Here is a 22,935-nt window from a genome sequence, read left to right as displayed (position 1 = left end):
GACACAAATTAGTGTGAACATACTATATATACAGAGATAAAAAAATTGTGTTCTACATGTGTAATAAGAATTGTGATGCATTCTGTTGTTAAGTATTTAAAAAATTAAAGCCATTAAAAATATTATTTTTCATAAAATATTGAAACCAATTTGGAAAAGGGCTTATAATTTGGATTATAGAATGAACAAAAGGGCTGGAAATATAGCTTAGTGATAGAGTGCTTGCATAGCCTGTAAGAAGCCATGGGTTTGATCCTCAGACCCACAAAAATAATTATTTAAAAAAGCATTCATTTTAAAATAATTATTTTAATTAACTTAATTAAATGAAGAAGAAATAATTGGTGGGAATGGAAAGTGAAGTCAGAAGCAGCAAAATGGATACTAGAAGAACTATCTGTCCTCCAAGCTAAGTGGAATAGCTGACCCCATGGTTTAGGCTTCATTAAGTTCCCCAATTCTGGATAAGCCTCCAAAAGCAAATGTTAGTGGAAAAAATGCAGCTAATTAGAAAAGATATTATGTATCATTTACTTAAAATAACAATTTATTGACATATAAACCAATAGAACCAAACAGTATTAATAAAACCCTTTTATCTTCAGGACAGAGGCAATGCTCTAAGCGAGCATTAAACAGCTCTGAAGCTGCCAGGCACTCCCCGCAACTTAGGAGGCTGAGGCCCTCAACTTAGTGAGGCCTTATCTCAAAATAAAAAACAAAAAGGGCTGGGGATGTATCTCAGTGGTAGAGTGCCTCTGGGTCTAACCCCAGTGCTAAAAAAACCCACAAAACAATAAAAACACCAGACCTCTGATGCTAACAAAGGAGGGTACCAAACATAAATTTAGCATAGGGGTAACAGTCTTTATGTCTTTCGGTGAAGACAAAGCCATTTGGTTGGCACTTCATAGGAATATCTTTCCACCAGGTCTTCATCATATGGTATGTGCCAGGAGTCTCCAGTTGTTTGCACCACTGTGTCATAGGTGAGAATATGCTGTTGAATTAAAAAGAGAACCAAACATTGAGAATAATGATAAAGGGCTACCCAGCTATTTCCCTTTCTTTTCAGACAACTTCTCAATTTACTTTGGAAGAGTAGTCACTGTCTTAACAATGGATTTTCAAAGAGCAGCTAATTCAGTGATGATGAATGTTGGAAGATGGATATTAGGGAAAATTTTCAAATATATGAAGGTAGAGAAATAACATAATGAACTCCCACATACTCAGCTTCAATCATTATCAACTCACAGCTAATCTTATTTTATCCATACCTTACCAACTTCCTTGCCATATCCCTCTACCACCAAAATTATTTGGAAGCAAATTTCAGATCTCATTTCTTCTGTATTACTTCACTGTATAGCTCCAAAAGATAAGGATTTATTTTTGTAAGTATAAGATAAATAAAATTATTACATTTAAGAAGTAATAATAACTGGCTGGAGATATAGCTCAGTGATAAGACATATCATATGCTTAGCATGTACAAGGCCCTGTTTTCAATCCCAACACACACACACACACACAGAAGAATGTCCACCGAAAACTAAAAAATAAATATTAAAAAAAATTCTCTCTCTAAAATAAATAAATAATTTCTTAATATCATCAAATTTCTACTGCTTATATTTTTCCTGATTATTATATGTACATATATTTCATGATTTGTTTGAATAGAAATTAAACTAAGGTAATTACATTGTGACAGTGAGATACCTCTTATTTCTCTTTCAATCTAAAGGCAATTTTTCCCATCCCACCTCTATTTTTCTTACATCCTGCTTTTCTTTTTGTTGTTGTTTGTTGATTTCAGAGGAAATCAGGTCAGTTGTCCTGTATCATTTCTCATAATACAGCCCTGATTTTGTTGAGTCTCTGTTGTAAGTATTTGATACTTATTTCCTGTAAATTTGTTGTTTTAAAAATTTATATTTAATTTTTAAAATTTACAAATAAAAATTATTGTATATAGCAGTGTTTTGAAATACTTACACATTGGGGAATGGCCACATCAAGCTAATTAACATATGAGTTACTTCATCTATTTATCACTTTTTATAGTGAGAACACTTAAAAATCTATTCTCTTAGCAATTTTCAAGGATCTAATATGTTGTGCCAGGTGTGGTGGCACACAAAGGTAATCCTAGCCACTCGGGAGGCTGAGATAGGAGGATTGCAAGTGCAAGACTAGGCAATTTAGTGAGACCCTATCTCAAAATAGAATATTTTTTAAAGGCTGGGGGTATAATTCAGTGGTAGATTATCCTTGGATTAAACCCCCAGTATCACACACACACACAAAAGACTATGTTGTTAACAATAGTCAATCATCATATCGTACAATAAATTTCATAAACTCCTACTATCTAACTGAAACTTTGCATTTTTTTGTCCCACATCTCCTCATCTCTATGATTTTTGACCATCAGAACAATGGGCCAGTGTATTTTTCTTTATTCTTTTCTCTCCTTTTTCTTTTCTTTTTTTTTTTTTTTTTTTTTGGAGTGGGGCTTGAACACAGGGGGCATTCTACCTCTGAGCTACATCCCTGGCCTTTTTTGGAGTGGGGGCGTACCGGGGCTTGAAGTCAGGGGCACTCGACCACTGAGCCACATCCCCAGCCTTATTTAGTATCTTATTTAGAGACAGGGTCTCACTGAGCTGCTTAGTGCCTTGCTGTTGCTGAGGCTGGCTTTGAACTTGCGATCCTCCTATCTCAGCCTCCTGAGCTGCTGGGATTAGAGGCATGAGCCACTTCACCTGGCTCCCAGCCCTTTTTTATATTTTATTTTGAGACGGGGTCTCACTAAGTTGCTGAAGCTGGCCTCAAACTTGTGGTCCTCTTGCCTCAGCTGCCCAAGTTACTGGGATTACAGGAACATGCCACCATTTCTGGCCAATATATTTTTCTGTAATAATTCCCCTTTGGATTTTTTTTCCTTTGCTTTCACAACAGGCATTTCTGTGCTATAAGTATCTAAACTGCCTCAGAAATGATTTTAAACAGGAAAAATTAGTTACTCAGCAAAAGTAAAAGTATGACAAATGTAGGGATAAGAATTTTGAAGCTGGGTGTGGTGGTGCATGCCTGTAATCCCAGCAACTCAGGAGGCTGAGGCAGGACTGCGAGTTCAAAGCCAGCTTTAGCAACATAGCAAGGCCTTAACCAACTCAGTGAGATCCTGTCTCTAAATAAAATGCAAAAAAGGGCTGGTGATGTGGCTCAGTGGTTAAATGCCCCTGGGTTTGATCCCCAGTACCCCCCCCCCAAAAAAAAAAGAATTTTGAGCCATTGCAAATAAACAGGGAAGTGAAAAACCCATGTAAGAAGTCATAATTGATTACAAAATTGAAGTCACAACAAATGGCATCCCAGGTGTTTCAATATATCAGTTAATTTGGAGGATGACCTACAAGAACTTTTGCTCTGACAGACGCTCTGTTTCCAGGAATTGGCAAACAGCAAATACCAGAGTAAAACAACAACAAAGCATCTAGAGCTTTCAATTAATTACAACACTTTTTTAAACAATGCTACATTCTTACTATATGTTTGACTTTGTTAACATTATACATAGAGAACAGACACATACCTGAAAGGTTATTTTTGATCCTGGAAACCTATTTATAATTGCCAGCTGATGTCCTTGCTGCCACTTAAAGAATAGACGTTGGGTCTTGATATCAGGTAGACAGGCCTTATGATCCCGCATTAGGTCTTTTGTGATAAACTTGCAGTGATTCCCCGAATTCAGTGTGGCATATAGAAGGAATGGATCATCTTCTGAGCTGAACCAGTCATAAGAAAGGACAGAATCAAATACACCCCAGGAGACAGAGGACAGCATTTTTCACCAAGCATTTTACTTATTTTCCTACTTTTCTTAGAGGTGCCTCTGAATTCCTGACAGACATAATCTCAGTGATACTTAATAAACCACCTGGAAGTCCTTAGCTGGTAAGCAATACTATCTAGAGTCCACAGGGAAAGCTGAGGGGAGAGGATAGTAGTGTCTGGGACTCTTTCAACTCAATGGGGCTAACAATTTTCTTTTTACACTTAAAAGCTGGTTCTTTGTGGACATTTTTCCTATGTGCCTCACTTACCACAAAGTACACAGTTTTTAAATTTTTCCTCACTCAAATTCAAGAAACATCCAAAACAGTACTAGGACAAGATGACACTTTCTTTGTAAGCCACCAAATAACTGGCTAGTCCCAAATCTGAAACTGTTTTCTCAAAGCAGTTTGTGGGCAGTCACTAGGATCAGCACTGGATGACTCCTTCTGCTTTGAGAAGAACCAGTGATTCAGAGTATCCAACAGATTGTCAATCTTAGCACTTACTTTTCATGTGTGTGGCAATAACTACCTTGGCTCAGTAAATTCGGACTAACCTGCGATATGGATGCTTTGTGCCTTAATTAAAAAGACCCAAATAGGACCACTTAAAATTCACCTTATACTAAAGGAGTTCAAGTGAAATGACTGGAATCTGCCTTAAAAATTCCCCTCCACCCCGGGGGGTGGGGCGGGGACAGATTGGGAAAAAAAAAAAAACACAAAAAGAAAATGTTGGGAGATGTATGGAACAAGATTAGCAAAATGATGGTAATTATTGGAGGTGGGTGAGAATTACATGGGAATTCACTGTACATACTATTTTTCTACTTTATGTTTGAAAAGGCTTCTTTGGTACATTAGTAGAAATTAGAGTCATATTAAAAAATTAAATATCCACAAAGGGGAATGAAGGGAAGAGGGTGTATAGGAAAGATAGTAGAATGAATTGGACATAACTTTCCTATGTTCATATATGAATTCGTGACCAGTGTAACTCCACATCACGTACAATCACAAGAATGGGAAGCTTAAAACTATATATGTATAATATGTCAAAATACATTCTACTGTCATGTAAAACTAAAAATAACAAAAATTTTTTAAAAATTAAATATTCAAATTCAGAGACACAGAAGGTCAGTGAATCAGCCTTTACAACTGAATTTGGAACTTCAGCTGGTACAGTAAACACCTGCTGCAAAACCAAACAGTGAGACCAACTTCCAACAGACTTCTTGGTTATAATACTGCATTTATCCAATTCTTTCAAACAAGAAAAATAATAATGATGGGCTAGGGCTGTAGCTCAGTGTCAGAGCACTTGCTTGGCATGTGTGAGGTGCTGGGTTTGATCCTTAGCACTGCATAAAAAACTGAACAAATAAAGGCATGCTGTCCATCTATAACTACAAAAAAAATTCTTAAAAAAAAGAAAAATAATAATGATGATGTCAGCAATGGAGATATATGCTTTCCATGTATTTTGTGCTGTACAAACAGTTTAACATGTATAATTTATAAGTATTGTCTCAAATAACCTTCCCAACATCATGAAGATTACATATGAAGAAAGGAAGACCCAGAGAAAGGAATACCTCTCCCAGATGGGAAGTGGCAGGGCTATAATCTGAACCAAGCATGCACTCCTAATGACTACTAATGTTGCCTACAGTGACTGCATGAAGAGGATCTGGTCTTCTTTTGGAGAAATGGAAGCTCCTTCTCCTAGCAAAAGAAAAAAAGGGACTTGGTTTGGAATTCAGATGAGGAGTTGACCTCCTGCTTCATGCAAAGAGAGTCATTTTACCTTTTTAGGAATAAATACTTTGGGGAATACTAACAAACCTGGAGGCTATCCCATCGGAACTAATGAAACCTAGGCTTAGGGCTGAGGCACACACATAATCATCATTCAAAGCAAAGTGAGAAATAAATTTTTGTTATTAGCCTAACTAGTATGAAAACCTAAATGCACATTAAAAGTTCATATGTACTATTGAAGATTTGTGCTCCTCCTGGTTAGCTGTTTTCTTTTTACTTCATGGACAGTCTACATTTTTTTTTAACTGACCATGTTCCTCATATTCTTTTTGCTTCATAAGAAGCTATGGCTCAGTAGCAAATTTCTCTTTATACTCAGGATAAAATCTAAGCCCCTTGTATATCTACCAGGACCCATAAGATCCTCTGTAATGTGGTCCCTGACTTTTCTATTATCTCAAAACTTAAGTATTTCCCCTGTTGCTGTTCCAGCCAAATCACATGGTCCTCTTGCTTTCTTCATAAATGCCAACTTTGCAGGGTGCAGTGGTATACACCTGTAATCCCGGCAACTCGGAAGACTGAGGCAGGAGGATAGCAAATTTGAGGCCAACCTCAGCAGCTCAGTGAGACCCTATCTCAAAATAAAAAAATAAAAAGAGCTGGGGATGTATCTCAGTGGCAAAACATCTCTGGATTTAATCCCCAGTACCAAACAAAAATCTAAGCTTAGGGCTGGAGATGTGGCTCAAGCGGTAGTGCGCTCGCCTGCCATGCGTGCGGCCTGGGTTCAATCCTTAGCACCACATACAAACAAAGATGTTGTGTCCGCCGAAAACTAAAAAATAAATATTAAAAAATTCTCTCTCTCTTTAAAAAAAAATGTAAGCTTATTCCTGCCCTAGGACTGTTTTTTTTTTTTTTTTTTTTTTTTTTTTTTTTTTTGTGGTACTGAGGATTGAACACAAGGGGAAAGAAGCTCTACCAGTGAGCTAAATTTCCAGCTCTTTTCCCAGGGGCCTGCTAAATTACTCAGACTGACCTCAAACTTGCCATTCTCTTGCCTCAGCCTACTGAGTAGCTGGGATTATAGGCACATGTACAGTGGCTTTGTAAATGTTTGTGTTTCCTTCCCACCATTCCATCTTCCCAGCAGATTTACCCCCTCACAAAGGTCTTTCCTGATCACTTCAACCATTATTACCCTTTGATCTAACCCCTGCCTAATCTCATTCTACTTTGCTTTATATTGCACTGACCACTGCCTAAAATGATATTACCTAATCTCACCCCTGATTCATCTTCCTCCTATTTCTCTTTTCCTTATATCTCTTTTATCCTCATCTATTTAAGTTTCTTCTGTTGTAGAAACTATATTTTGTAGCTGCATCAAAATATTTTTTTGAATAAGGTATGTACATATACATCCATTTTTAAAATTGAAAAAGCAGGTAACACACAAGCAGATGACTAGAGCATAGTGTAATTTACCTTTTATCTCCATTACTTACATGTCATCAGCAAAAAAACAGCTGGCTTGCTTTTGCACTTTTTCCATCTCATCCTTTCTCCACCGGAAATGCTGTGTTAGCATGTGCTTCCGGCCCAGGATCAGCAGTTGCAGATTCTGTTTGGCTAGTTGAGAAACTACATCCAAGAGCTAAAAAACACAAAACCAGCATCCAAAAGGGTCAAGAGAAAAATCTCAAGTAAGTGGAGTAATTTTTCTACCTGATCATCTTAATGGTTAGGCTCCGTTTTCTGAAAAGCGGGTAAGAAAACAGCCCTTAATAATTTTCAATCTTCGAAAGCCTGAGGAAAATGCTTTCTTATTACAAATTAATGTATAATACTGACCACAGGTCATGCTACACTAGATCCAGGAGTGGATTTCTAAACAGAGCTGTGTCTGGTTGTTTTTATTTACACATAAAAAAAAAAAAAAACTATACACACACACATATATATTTATATATAACTAAATATATACATATATGCATATATGTGTATGAGTGTGTGCATGCATATTTAGTTAGTTAGTTTAAAATAAACTGAGTTCTCTAGAACCTATGGCAGGCATTTATACTAAAAAAGTTTGTTTTATGGATTCAGACATTGAAAGTACATTTATTTCAGAATACACTTATTACTTTTTCTTATCTTTCTTTCTCTTTCTCTCTCTCTCTCTCTCTCTCTCTCTCTCTCTCTCTCTGAGTCTTGTTAAGTTATCTAGGCAGGTTTCAAATTTTTGATTCTTCTGCCTCAGTCTTCCAAATAGCTAGCATTTATATGCATGTGCTACAGCATCAGGCTCCACTTATTCTTTTTATAAAACTATACCAAGATTACAAATTATTTTCAATGAGCCCAGATATAAAATGGCAAGTGGATTCATTAATAGGAATCACAATTCTAAAATTTTTCCATATTCATTTCCACATTATAAAGATACAGAAAAGAATGCAAACCAAAATATTTTTTTTTACTGATTTTTAAAATTTCCATCCAGCTAGGGAGACAAAAAAGACAAGGGTCCTTGCAGCTATAACCTGGCTCAGATAAACAGCCCTGAATTTATTAATATTAGGTTAAAGGTGGAAGCCCAAGGAAGGGCAGAAAAACTTAGCTTGAACTACTCTGGGGCACCATCTTGTGGCTAAAAAGTCTCCATTAACAGCAGCTCTCAGAAAACAACAAAAACAAAGGAGAATAAAGAAAAGACACAGGAAAGAAACATGAGTGAGCAGAATAATGGCAATGGCCTGAAACACTATGACAGTCCAGCTATAAAAGCCTACTTCCTTTGGAGTAAATTCCAAGGCTGGATCTAGTGGGTTGGGTCAGAGTCAAAGGTATATTCAGAAGATCAAAGAAAAGGAAAATTCAACTTAATTCTGTGTTAGATGAAAAAGAAATTAAATTTGGAAGGTAGTACACACTCCCCCTCCCCCCCGCCCGCCCCAGCCCACAAAAAGAGGGATTGAACGCAGGGGTGCTCAATCATGAGTTACATTAGCTACATTCCCAGTTTTTAAAACTTTTTTTAGATACAGGGTCTCCCTAAGTTGCCAAGGCTGTCCTCAAACTTGCAATCCTCCCGCCTTGACCTCCTGATTTGCTGGAATTACAGGCATGCACCATTGTGCTTGACTTTATATATCAGTCTGTCTCTCCCACTAAGTACAACTAAATCCCCTGGACAGCATATATAAAATTAACATGGGAAGACTTTTTTTTTTTTTTTTGGTAGAACTAGGGATCAAACTTGGGGCCCTGAATATGCCAGGCAAGCACTCTACCACTGAGCTATACCCCCAGCCCGGGAAGGCTTTTCAAGCTAGGGATAAAAGGCAAACTAGTGGGCTGGGGTTATGGCTCAGTTGAGTGCTTGCCCAGCTGATTCTTAGCACCACATATAAATACATGAATAAAGGTCCATCAACAACTAAAACAATATACATTAAAAAAACAAAACAAAAACAAACTGGCTAAGGGCCTCAGGATATAAGGAATGGAAAGGCCAAAGCATGTAGTATAAACAAGCAAACAAACAAAACCCAAACACCACACAAACCAAAGGTCTGTTCCCTATCTACCTGGCAAATACCAGGTAAAATAATGACACCAGTAGACTGTGATGCAAGTTATAACTAGAACATGTATCTTTGATACACTCAAAGATGCTACAGATGAGGGCTGGGGTTGTGGTAGAGCACTTGCCTAGCATCTGTGAAGCACTGGGTTCAATCTTCAGCACCACATAAAAATAAATAAATAAATAAAGGTATTGTGTCCATCTACAACTAAAAAATTTTTTAAAAAAGATGCTACAGGGGTTGGGGATGTGGCTCAAGTGGTAATGCGCTCACCTGGCATGCGCGGGGCGCAGGGTTCGATCCTCAGCACCACATAAAAATAAAATAAAGATGTTGTGTCTGCTGAAAAACTAAAAAATAAATATTAAAAAATTCTCTCTCTCTCTCTTAAAAAAAAAAAAAGATGCTACAGTTGAAAAGAAAAAAACCCAAAACCCACTAAGAGAAATAAAAGTGGAATTCTAAGAAAAGTTCAAGTAACCCACAGGAAGGCAGGAAAATAATTCAGAAATGAAAACAATGAAAATAGATAATAGAAAACAAAACAAAAAAATAAATGGCAGGCATATGCCCTAACATATCAGTAACAGCATAAGGTATAAAGGGCCCAAATACGTCAATTAAAGGACAGACATTGTTAGAGTTGAATTTTTGCCAATCTTACATGTTAAAAATATAATTCTATTACATGCTAACTAAAAGAAACTCAATTCTGATTTAGGTTGTTTTCTATATTCCATACTATTTTGCTATCATCCTTAAGATGTTTAAAGTACAATTCTCTAGTAATCAGAAGAGTAAGAACATTTCAGATTAATATTTGGTACAAACATTGTCTAGTTTGGCTTCTACCCTAGTTTGATTTTTCTCCTGTAGAGAAAAAGATTTTTTTAATTTTTTTTAAGGCTCACAATAACATATTTAGTTTTGACACAAAACTACTAAAAAGTAGTTCCTGACCTCAGGGTAAAAATATAATTGGCAGGGCTTTAAGTGTTAGAAACAACTGCATAGTGGTGCTTAGGAAATAGAAAACTGGGAGGTGGGAGAGGCCAGTGAGGGCCATACTTCTGAGTAATCCTAAAAAGCAAATATCACTTCCTTTTCCATTCTTACAACTTTTTACCTCCCCCTCTTCAGGCTCTAGTTCTAATACTTCCTGGGATTGTACGTACTATACATTTTCAAAATGTCTAAAGCCTTTGGGATGTGATGTCTACCAAAAATAAGAAAATCTGTGCCAGTTCTTGATAACTATAAAACTGGGCGAGGTGGTACACACCTGTAATCCTAGCAGTTCGAGAGGCTAAAGCAGGAGGATCACAAATTCGGGATCAGCCTGGGCAAACTTTGTGAGACCCTATCTCTAAAAAATAAAGAGCTAGAGATATAGTTCAGTGGTAGAATGTCCCTGGCTTCAATTTCCAGTACCACACATATAAAAAGGGCTGGTTATGTAAACTCAGTGGTAGAATGCTCCTGGGTTCAATCAGTCTCTAGTATCACAAAACAAACAAACAAAAATAACTATAAGGAGGCTTAAAATATTAAAATGATATCATTATTACAATTTTAAAATTAACAATTTCTTAATTTTAAATATCCAATGGTCATATTTCTCCGAATTTAAAATTAAAATCTAAAAAAGCTATGTCCGTTACAATTGCTTGATAGCTTTCTTAAGACTCTCTATAAGCTCCTCCTCCATCTTTTTTTTTTTATTTTTAGTATACTGGGGATTGAACCAGGGGGTGCTCTACCACTGAGCTATATCCCAGCGCTTTTAATTTTTTTTAGTTGTAGATGGACACAAATATATTTATTTATTTATTTTTATGTGGTGCTAAGAATCAAACACAGTGCCTCACACATGTGAGGCAAGCACTCTACCATTGAGCCACACCCCTAGCCCCTAAAATTTTTGAGACAGAGTCTCAATAAGTTGCCCAGGCTGTCCTCTAACATGTGATCTTTTTCCTTCAGCCTCTCTGGTAGCTGGGATTATGTGTGTGTGCCACAGTACTGGCTTCCTCCTCCATTTCCTTTTTAGAGTAAAAGAAATGTGGCTATTCTTACAAAATTTCCCACATTTAGGGTATTGCTCATTGCCTCCCTCTGACATCACATAATAGAACCTCCAGTTCTCTATCTTTTCTGTAAAATGGTAGTTGGATCTAGAAGCTGGATCAAATTCAAGGATTTTGTTTTGTTGTTGTTTTGGTTATGCATGTATAATAATGTGCTTGTGGGTGTGTATATGTATCTATTTAAAATCATGGTCTTTTTTTTGCATTTAAAAATTATTTTTATTATTTATTTTTCTTACATACATGACAATAGTGGAATGCATTACAATCATAATTATCCATTCACAGCACAATTTTTTGTAACTCTGTATATAAAGTATGTTCACGCCAAATTATGCCATCATACATGAGCTCTTTTATTTATTTTATTTTTTTATATCATGGTCTTGATAAAGTTAAAAGGCTAGTTCATCTATCAACATTACTGAGAACCTTCTCTATAAGGTTTTATAGTCACTAAGCAGGGACTGTTATTGATACAGATCTAAAGGTACAATTAACCTCAAGTGCAAAGAGGGAGCTTAAAGGAGGGGTGCTTCCATCAGACTCAGGGTAAGGTCAGAGAAGTCTTCACAGAGCAAGTGACAGCAGAGCTCAATTTTCAGACCAATTATCCAGGCAACAAATGGAAGTTTCCAAAGACAAGGAATGGCATGTTGATTGTGTTCTTTATCAGCACACTGAATTTGAGAAACTGCAAGGTATCAAATGTGGGTGAGGCAGAGGTATAGTAGAAAGTACCAGAAATACTGTAGGAATAAATGCAGAGGTCAGATTACAGGGGTCTGTGAAAGCTGATAAATCTTCCTGCATGAAAGCAATGGGGGATAAGCAAAGGATTTAAGACAGCACAGTGACAGAACTACCATTTTAGAGAGATCAAAATTATGGATTGCGAGAAGGCTGGACTAGAACAGGCAGATCAATTAGAAGGCTTCTGCAGTAATCCAGGCAAGAGATAATGAGAAAACTAGCAATAAAGATGGAAAGATGAGAGCCAGTAAAGCAGAACTGAGCAGACTAAGTCAGTGACTAGATGTGAGAAACAAAGGGGAAGGGAAGGATAAGGCAAGGAAGATTTGGACCACCAGACAGAGAATGGTACCAAGACAGATTCCTTTATTTATATGTGGTGCTGAGAATCGAATTCAGTGCCTCACACATGCTAGGCAAGCACTCCTCTACAACTCAACCACACCCCTAACCCCCCAAGACAGATTCTTGAGAGGAAGAGCTCTTGATATCCCTAGGTAGGAGATTTTTCATTAGGTAGCTGGTTATGTGGGGCTCTACCATTTATGGGAAGGCTCTGGGCTCCAGATAAAGATCTGGGAGTCATGAGTGTAGATGAACTATAATAGGATAGGATAAAGGGAAGAAAGCAGAGGATGAAACCTGAGGATAGTACTATTTAAAGGAGAGTGTGAAGACAGAAGAAGAAATATAAGGAAGACCAGAAAAAGATTGTAAGGAACATTTTAAGAAGGAGGTAGAGGGTTAAGTATCAGTGCTACAAAGGCATCATGTAAGATAAGGACCAATATGTGGCCTATAACTCAGTGGAATAATTTGATGATCCCATAGGGATTAGGAGTGAGCTTTCAGTTGCTTCCCTAAACCCTATGTAAGACTGCTTTGCATGGACAGGTTGCATCCTACAAGCACAGCTCTGTTTTGATGAGCAATCAGTTCTGTTCTTTATTTCACATACTGAGTGGTAAGGATTCTTCAAAATCCAGCCTTCCCAGCACCACTGTGAAGAGAGCAGGTTTTTTGGATTTGTTCTTTAAAGATGAAAGAAATTTGAGAATATTTACCTTTTGATCACACACACACACACACACACACACACATACACACACACACACAAAAAAAAAAAACAGTAGCAAGGTAGAGGCTGAAGACATAGGCATAGAAGTGACAACTGCTGGAACAAGGTTCCCGAGAAAGAAGCAAGAGGCAGAATCCAGAGAAGAGGTGGAGAGAAAACCTCTTGCACTGAGATGGAAGAAGGATAATGATGGATTTAAATACAGAAAAATCTGATAGTATGTGTGTAAATGCATGGTATGTATATAGATATGTGAAGCTGTTCCTCATGAGACCTTCTATTTTCTTTGTGCAATAGGAAGTGAATCACTGGCAGAGTTATGGGGAGGGGATGGAGTAGGAGGCTTCAGGGTCATTGTGCAAATGAGATAGAGCTGGTATGGAGACTGGGAGTGGGAGTTTCTACATGACCGCACACACACACACACAACCCTGAATGGGGTAAAGCTGGGGCTTAGTTTGAGGCCAGCAAGCCAATGCCCAGAGGTAGCAGCAGTCAGCCCAAATGTGAATTTACAATGCTCAGTGTCCTGTCTGCACAATAAGAGGGAGCAATTGGAAGACGGCTAGTGAGAATTAGTTTCTTGTTCTACACTAACATTTGGTGAAAAGGCACTTTCTGGTAGAACTATAACTGAAACATCAGTCATCTAATATTCTTCCTTTTTATTAGTAGTAATTGAATTCAGTAGCCCAAATTCATATTTATATCAGCATAGGATCTGTGATTTGGGTTCTGGCCTGAGTTGGAAATTTTGAATTCCAATTTTATTTATTTGCTGAGATACAAAATGTGAATAAAATACTTCTGCCTATGCCTACATCTCCCTTCTCCCTTCACTATCCTTAACAGTGTTATAAAAATTATCATCATAAATGAAAATGTAGCTGGGCATGGTGGCACACTCCTGTAATCCCAGCAGCTCAGAAGGCTGAGGCAGGAGGATCATGAGTTCAAAGCCAGCTTCAACAACTTAGTGAGGCCCTAGGCAACTCAGCAAGACTATGTTTCTAAATAAAATGCATAAAAGGGCTGGGAATGTGGTTTAGAGGTTAAGCGCTGCTGGCTTCAAATCCAAAAAAATAAAATAAAAATAAAAATAAAAAAATTAAAATAAAAAAGTAAAATGGTATTTACATACAAATTTTTTGTATGTAAAGATGAGATAATCTTTGATAATTTTCTACAAGTTCTCAAAGCAATTTAGGAGGGAAGTCAGTGTTTTCTCATTTAGAGACTAAAGGAGCTAAGAGAAACCAGGGACTTATTCAAGGTGTTTCTGGGTGCTAACTCAGAGAAAGGATCTCAAAACCACCTGGATTAAAGGGGATGTTCTCTCTGACAATGCCTCTTCCTTTTAAATAAGTTTAAGAAACCACCAGAGGCCTATTTGATAAGGTGGTCCAGGAAGGCCGTGTGTTAGTGAAGTACATTTTCTTCTTTTTCTTTTTGGATACTGGGAATTGAACCTCAGGGTGCTTTATTACTAAACTATATCCCCAGCCCTTTTAATATTTTACTTTGAGACAAGGTCTTGCTAAGTTGTTTACCCTGATCCTCGAAGTAGCAGAATGTGTCTTCATGCGTAGGCGTGGCCTTCCACAGTGGGTCTTATTAAATTGCTAAAGTTGGTCTAGAACTTGTGATTCTCCTCCCTCAGCCTCCTGAGTCACTGGGATTACAAATGTGGGACACCATGCACAGCACATTTCCTTGATTATCGTACCTCTTTACCTTCTGTCAAACTTCTCTTCCTTTAATAAATCAGTGTAGGAATGGTGAGGAAAAACTTAGCCTTAGTTGGGGAGAGGTTCCAAATCTAGTTAGGGTCTAGATCTATCCATTAGTTAAGGTTCAATACTCCTTGGATAATGCAGCTAGTGTCAACTCCTAGCACTTCTGATGCTATAACTCCATGTGTGAAATAAATGAATATAAATAGCTTTTAAGAAATCACAAAAGTTCAGATTCCTGAGCTCAGGAATAGTTTTCTTATCTTTATAGGACCTGAGGTAGCAGGGGAATCTGGATTAAAGCAGAAATTGTTTTCACAGCCAGTGGCTATTTTAGTGCAAATTGGGACTGTGCAGAGGGTTTGTGGAGCAAAGAATCATCTATTTGACAGGTTTAACCTATTTTTTTTTGGCGGGGGTGGGGGGGGGCGTGGTACTGGGGATTGAACTCCGGGGCACTGGACCACTAAGCCACATTCCCAGCCCCATTTTGTATTTTATTTAGAGACAAGGTCTCACTGAGTTGCTTAGCGCCTCGCTTTTGCTAAGGCTGGCTTTGAACTCACGATCCTCCTGCCTCAGCCTCTGAGCTGCTGGGATTACAGGTGTGCACCACCGTGTCTGGCTAGGTCTAACCTTTTGGAAGTCTCATTTTTTTTCTCAGATAAAACTATGTGAGTCTTTACACCAAGGAGGATGTAAAGTGATTTAGTGTGTGCCTCCTTTCTTTTCCTATCAGAAATTTATGTTCATTGTACAAGCATCATGATGAGTGCTTTCATTATCTCATTTTAATTACAAGACAATTATATGAGTTAGGTCTTATCATTACTTTTGATCTGCCTTCTCTTTACACATATACAGAATTGCAGTTCAGAACCTAAGTTGATAAAGAAAAGCAAATTCATTTTAAATAGAATATTGATGTTAAGGACAATGTTTTTCTTTATTCATAAGTGTAGATATTTAAAATTCCATAAACAACAGAAGTTCTTAAAATAAGCACTAATAGACTACATATTCTTTCCACATAAATGAATTCCAACTTCTAACACTAGTTACAGTTTTTTGGGAGATTGGAGCCAGGAAATACTTCTCCATTTTTTTTATATGATTGCTTTACTAAAAGACAACCTCACTGTAATGTGGGGATTAAACTAGGGCAAATGGTACTGGGTGGGAGTTTTCCTATTTGACTCTGGCTAGAATTCAGGATATAATGGGGTTAAGTCAAAGACAGACAAGAGAAAGCAAGAAAAATAAAGTTTTGTGTTTTTTTTTTTTTGTTTGTTTGTTTGTTTTCACAAACTAAGAAACATAAAACCACTGTAGGGACAAATATTATGAAGAACTCTCCTGGGGCAGTGTCCCAGGACGTGAAGACCACAAACATAATGTTTATAATTGATGCATTGTACTCTCCACAAAGTTTATAGCTGAAAAACAAGGGAAGTCATAAGTTATACTAGTACAATGGAGTTTTCTATGATGTATCTATAATGTGATTCCCCTCTGCAGGCTAGCTAATACCCAGTTTCATTCCAATCTTTATCTTTATTCCTTTCATTTTTCTCTTCAGCCAAGTTTTAAGGAAAAAAACCCCTGCTCTAAGATGATGACTCTATATTTCTTGAGTGACTGACATTTTCTGTGTTCCTATGAAAATGCCACCAAAGAGGAGAGTGCAAGAAATCCACCAAAATTGTGGCTCAATGCTTCTGATTTCAAGTGGTCACATCATGTTTTCATTTGCCTGATGCTCAGCTACTGCTGTATCAGCCTCAGTTTTACCTTGGTCAGGTGTTGCTGCTTCCAGAAAGAAGAGGTCATTATTTATTTAAGGAAAAATTAATAACGGTGTTTTGCTAGAACTATTCAAAAACTATATATACCATATAGGGTGAAGTAGCATTTGATGAAAATGGGAGAATTGGAAAATGATAAGAGAAGTGCTTTGGTGAAAAAGCAGAAACTGGGGCAAAGAGGGAGAGGCAAGCTTTCCTGGGTATATGTAAGCACTATAGGCTTTTTAAGTTTGGTGGAGAAGTTCCAAGAAGGATAAGGCTGAGATGGGCTCCTACCTCCATCTCTGTGCATGGAAGATTTAAAACTACTTAATGACTACTACTTTGCAGGTCTTGGGAAGAACATATATACACAAAATTTAATCACTACATCATGATGTCATAAATGATCCCACTGGTTTATGTTAAACCCACTATCTGCTATATCCTGCTTTTGTCAATCTTTGGTATTTTAGGGAGATTTCAATGATCTCATCCTGTTCTTAGTCAATGAAACAATTCTACTGAGGAAGAGAAATGCCCTTTCTGCTTTGGGAACATCCTGTCAAATGTGGGATGTGTTTCCTCAATATCACTGTCTGCTCTGATGCCATTAGCACCCACACAGTTATCCAGCCTTTTAAAAATATTAAATTGTTGGACTGGATGGGTTTCCCCAGCTAGGTGAGACTCAGAGCTGTCTAGAAGACAAAAGATTTGGCTCCTGACTCATAATGTGACTTTTCTCCATACATTTAAATGCATTCTTTGTTTTTCTTTTTTCATTTCTCTGTAAGATATCTGTGTTTCCTTTATCCTATGAGCCAAGAAAAGATAGACATTTTGAATATAAAAAACTAATTTCAGGAAAAAAATTAATTTCAGGAAAATTAAACTAACTTATTCTGATTCATTTAAATTGCCACCCGTAAAAGGTTTATTTAAAATTTCCCCCAGAATTCTATCCAGTCCAAGTTATAGGAAATGCTTTACTCACTCTGGGAATGATGTGAATGCTTTCAGAATCAAAGGACATCATTTAATAATTAAAAGAGAAGTAACATAGCCAGGTGTGATGGAGCACACTTGTAATCCCAGAAATTTGAGTCTGAGGCAGGAGGACTGCAAGCTTGAGGCCAGCCTCAACAAATCAGCAAGACTCTCAGCAATTTAGCAAGACCCTGTCTCAAAATAGAAAATAAAAGGGCTAGGGATATAGTTCAGTGGTAAAGTGCCCCTGGATTAATCCCTAGTACAACAAAACATAAATAAATAAGGTTAAAAAAAAAACAAGGGGAAATACTGGGGAATTATATTGGCCAAATTATAGTTATGCTGTATGCATGCACGAATATGTAACAATAAATTCCACCATTATGTACTACTATAATGCACCAATAAAAATATGAAAAAAATCCAAAGTATATAAAAGACCTGACTACATAAAAAGACATCTTGGAAAGCTCCAGTTAATGTTCTGAGCCATCTATCCAGTCCTGCAAGTGGAAGCAAAAGAATTTACATATTAAATGAAACTGAACAAACACATAAAAGAGACTTTTCCATTTTCTATCTATTATGTAATAATATAGTAATAACAATTAATAGCAAAAGCTTTGGTGACAGGCTGCCTAGATTCAAATTCTTGTTCCACTCTGTACAAACTTTCTGACCTTGGGAAAGTTACATTTCCTTTCTGTGCCTCTGTTTCACTGTTGGTGATATTAACTGGAGAAATTGTGATATTAACTGGAGAAATCACAGTAGATAATGCATGTAGATACAAAGCACACTGAAAAGTACTTAATAAATGTTAGCTATTATTAAACAATACAGTCTGGATTCATTGATTTAGAGCCCCCAATTTCTATTAGAAGGAGTAGGGGAAAAAGGGAGAAGAGGAAGGGGGAAAAGAGGGAGAGAGGGAGAACATTGTGAAAAAGAAGAAGAAAAGGGAGAAGGAGAAGGAAAAGAGGAAGGAGGAAGGGGAGGGAGAGAAAAAAGGAAAGATAAAGAAACAGAAAAGTTTCTTTTGGCATAATCACAGACTTGGATGATTTATGGGTTAATCTCTGTCAACATTTAGTAAGAGTAGAACATAAACTTTCAGGTTAAGAAGACAAACCCTGAACACACACATCTATCTAATCTTAGTTGCACTTGAAATGTCATTAAAACTATAATATAATCTCTCTAAAATGACAAATCCATAAAGACTTGGAATATGACAACTACATAACTTTTGGAAAATAGAAGATGCACAAATGATAACTGATCTTGAGATCCAATTCAGTCAAATCTGAAGAATGGTGGCTAAGAACAAAGGACTGGTGGTATGGCTTGGTGGTAATGCTTGACTAACATGCATGAGTTCCTGGACTCAACTGCCAGCAACTCAAGGGGAAGGAAGGAAGGAAGGAAGGGAGGGAGGGAGGGAGGGAGAAAGACACAATTCCTCACAAAGACTTTTCAGTACTCTAGTACTGAAAAGAAATGAAGCTCAATGGAGATGTGTGGCTTAACTAAGAAGTGGATAAAAGCTGTTGAAGAAACATTTGATTCCTAGATTCATGCTTTCCACCTCCTTGAATCTATATTGCTTCTGATAGGAGATGAAGTCTGAGGGTTCGTTATTTGGGTTGAGAGAGAGAACAGGAATCACAGAGGTGAAGGAGTCATCAAAATAACCAAAAAACATTTCACCAAACAAAAGGTTTCTAGAATGGAACAGTTCTTTGATAACAGACCATACCAAGTCACACCACTGTGAAATTTTAGAATACTAGAGACAAACAGAATATCTTTGAGAGTAACACTGGGTCAGGCATGGGGTGCATGTTTATAATCCCAGAGACTGGGAAGGTTAAGGTAGGTGGACCGCAAGTTCAAAGCCAGCCTCAGCAACCGAGGGAGGCCCTAAACAACTTAGCAAGACCCTATCCTGAAATTAAAAAAAAATTAAAAAGGGGGGTTGGGGACTTAGCTCAGTGGTTAAGTGCCCTTGGGTTCAATTCCTAGTACCAAAAAACAAAACAAACAAACCCACAAACAAAAAAAAGGAGTAACATTGGAAGTATGAAGCACTTTCTTCAAATTCTGCAAAAATATTATTTCTAACCTAGGAATCTATTTTCAGCCACACTATTCATATATAAGAATAAGATAAAATAACATTTCAGACATGAAAGCTCTCAAATGTTTACCCTCCCACCCCAATGCATCCTTCTTAAGAAGTTCCTAGAGAATCCCCACTAAAGAGACTAACCCAAGAAAGAGGAAGGCAGGAAAGAGAGATCCAACAAGGAGAGAGGCAATGGGAATCCCCAGGAAGATGGTGAAGGGAGATCCCAGAATGACAGTTGTGTATCAGAGAAAAAGAGTAATGAGTCCAGGTAAGGACTCAAGAGATAAGCCACATTAAGGACTGTTATTATCAAGATTCCTACTACCATTATACCATTATTTTAACTGAGCATAGAATGCCTGAGTATTTTTCATGGCTTGTCTTAAAAAGAGCCAGGGTTCCATACTCTCTGACATATTATTGTTGCTTCCATCAGTGAAGACTTGCATTTTACTAAAAATGCAGAAAGTTTTGTTTTGGCCTACTTCTGAATGCTGAAGGAATGCCAAAATGAATTTAGGGGCAAAGAGAAGTTAGCCCATTCTGTTTAATCATAGTTCTGTTGGAAATCATGTACTTAATCTACATAATAGCTCTGTCAGATGCCCTGCCTATGGTATATTCTCTTTTTCCTAAGACTCATGTTTGACCTTGAACTCTGACTTCCCTAGATAGGACTCCTACAGAACAAAGCTAGATCATGAACCAAAGACTATGTTCAGCTTATCTTCTCTAGGAAGTTTTCGTTTAATAGTGACAAGACTGTCCTTTCCTCACACAGCTATTGTTGAATTTTTCAAACCCAAATTATAAAAAGTAAGAAAATGATTTACATATAAGTTAGGATTACATTACCCAGATGGGGTGAGAGAAGGGGAAGAAGTTATAAAGGGAAAGGAGAAGAAGTTATTAAATTCACAATGGAGGTCAACTGGTCGGTACAGAGGTTATTAATGAATTTCTCCTTAAATTACACAATTACATTTAAATAGTGTTCTTTATACATGACACATTTTACACACACACACCATAGTATTTTTATTACAAACCACATGGAATTGCCAGTATTCTACCATCTTTGATGTAAAAACAGCAACCTCATAAGTTTAACCCTACTAGTTCAGGTTCAGTAATGTGCCCTGTGCCCTTGAAGCAAAATAAGAGCCCAGTTTTCTCACATGCAAAATGTGGAAGGGAAAAAAATAGGTGGTTTCTGTCTCAAATTTAACAAACTCCTATAATTGTGTAACTGTCATGTTGTGTATGCAGAACAAAATAATTCCTTTCTCTAAAAAGTTAAAACACCATAATAGGGGGTGGGGTGCTAGGGAAGAATAAAGAAACACTGAATTGGGCAGAGGTGAATGAGGGGAGGGGAGAGGGTGTGGGGTGGGAAGAATGTGGAATGAGACAGACATTATTACCCTATGTACATGTATAATTGCATGAACAGTGTGACTCTGTATCGTGTACAGGCAAAGAAATGAGAAGTTGTGCTCCATTTGCGTACTATGAGTTGAAATGCATTCTGCTGTCATGTATAACTAATTAGAACAATTACAAAAATTTAAAAAAAAATTAAAAAAAAGAAAGTTAAAACACTTAGCCAGGCACCATGGCACGCACCTATAATCCCAGTGATTTGGGAGGCTAAGATCGGAGGATCATGAGTTCAAAGGCAGCCTCAGCAACTTAGCAAGGCCCTAAGCAACTCTCTAAATTAAATACAAAAAGGGCCAGCGATAAGGCTCAGTGGTTAAGTGCCTCTGGATTTAAACAAAACAAAACAAAATTTAAATTTGGAAATTACTGTGTGTTTCCCAGGAAAAAGATCTGCCAAACATTATAATCACATAACTATAATTTAATAGAACAGAACAATGAGGATTTAAAAACAGTTTTTAGAAATCCCCAAACCTTCACATCTCTCTTACTTCTGCTTTTCTTAGCAGAAATGGGGATACAGAAACTGGAAATGATAGGAAGTAATAATGGGGATGTGATTTGAAGGAGAGTTGTGAGAGGAGGAATTAAGAGTATAAACAAGACAATTATGTTTGGTCTACTTCTCTAATCAGGGCAAAGACATGAATGGGATGAGATGATTCTTTGGCACAATTGCTGTTTTGACTCTTTTTTCAGGCATTATAGATTTGACAGTAATGTAAATCAAAAAGAATAATCTTCCGCTCCCCATCCCCCACAATCAAGCTGAGTTTCAGCACAATTATGATATGCACTTTAAGTACTTTTAAATGTTAATGTTTTTATACATATCACCATTTAATCCTCATAGAATCCTGTAAATTTGGTATCATTATTACTACCTGTTCTTACTCTTCTTTTACAAATATGGAAAACAAGTCTCAGCAAGGTTAAGGAAATAACCCGATGTCACAGACCAGCAAATAGCAGAACAAAGTTTCAAACCTAGGTAATTTTAACCTTAAACCTACACTTTTATTAATCTGTAACCCTAATACTATATAACTCTCAAATTCAAACTTCTTTCTTTTCAAAATACTCCCTTTTAAAAAAGACTTTATTTATTGTAAAACTTCTCCTTCTTAATCCCATCCCTTATTCTACAACTATGACAAAGTGATTATGACAATTCCAGTAGCATCTACTGCTTCATCCTTCTTAATTGAATTGTGGGAAATCCTAGGTACTTTGTTGGAAACGTAATACTATATTTCTCCACCGGGGTTTACTTATAGCAGTACTTTGTGATATGCTGGGGCTACTTTAAGCCGTAGGATATACAAGATATAGGCCTCTGGAATGAAACTGTTACTTCAGGTTCTATACAAAAATTTACCCAATGAATGTACTCTGCTCCAGGATACTACGGAAGAAAAAGTGGACATAAAGATGAACAAGACTGATCTCTACCCTGAAGAAGCTTAGAGTCAAGTGGGATTAAGTGAAAAGTGTTGGAAGAACTGCTACAAGGAGGAAGCAAAGAGGAGCCTATGTAAAGTTCTGAAAGCTAAAGTGGAACTTCCAAGTCTAATAGAGGTGGAGAAAGGGGAAAGCATTTTAGATGAGTGAAACAGCAAGTATATGGGGAGAAAACAGAAATTTTAAAATCAATGGGGCGTCCAGTGCAAGGTGAGAGAAAGCAGGAACTGAGGAGAGGGGAGAGATGAGACTGAGAGGCAG

The 22,935-nt window shown here is 37.2% G+C and overlaps 1 protein-coding gene across 2 annotated transcripts in view; it reads right to left on the bottom strand.

Moving 5' to 3' along the window:
• Positions 1-357: 357 nt before the first annotated feature.
• The window catches only part of Prorp (protein only RNase P catalytic subunit), a 135,434-nt gene continuing 112,856 nt past the window's right edge, over positions 358-22,935 (bottom strand). For both annotated transcript variants that reach the window (XM_076850190.2, XM_076850189.2), the window contains exons 6-8: positions 7,127-7,275; positions 3,605-3,800; positions 358-1,000 (exon numbers count right to left, since the gene is read on the bottom strand). In XM_076850190.2, coding sequence (XP_076706305.2) covers positions 869-1,000; positions 3,605-3,800; positions 7,127-7,275 — 477 coding nt within the window. In that variant the 3' untranslated portion in view covers positions 358-868. The remainder of the gene's footprint in view (positions 1,001-3,604; positions 3,801-7,126; positions 7,276-22,935) is intronic.

Source organism: Callospermophilus lateralis, chromosome 3 (assembly GCF_048772815.1).
Source record: "Callospermophilus lateralis isolate mCalLat2 chromosome 3, mCalLat2.hap1, whole genome shotgun sequence".
Lineage (NCBI taxonomy): Eukaryota > Metazoa > Chordata > Mammalia > Rodentia > Sciuridae > Callospermophilus > Callospermophilus lateralis.
The sequence above is the reverse complement of the archived record's forward strand: the minus strand, read 5'-3'. Positions and strand labels throughout refer to the sequence as shown.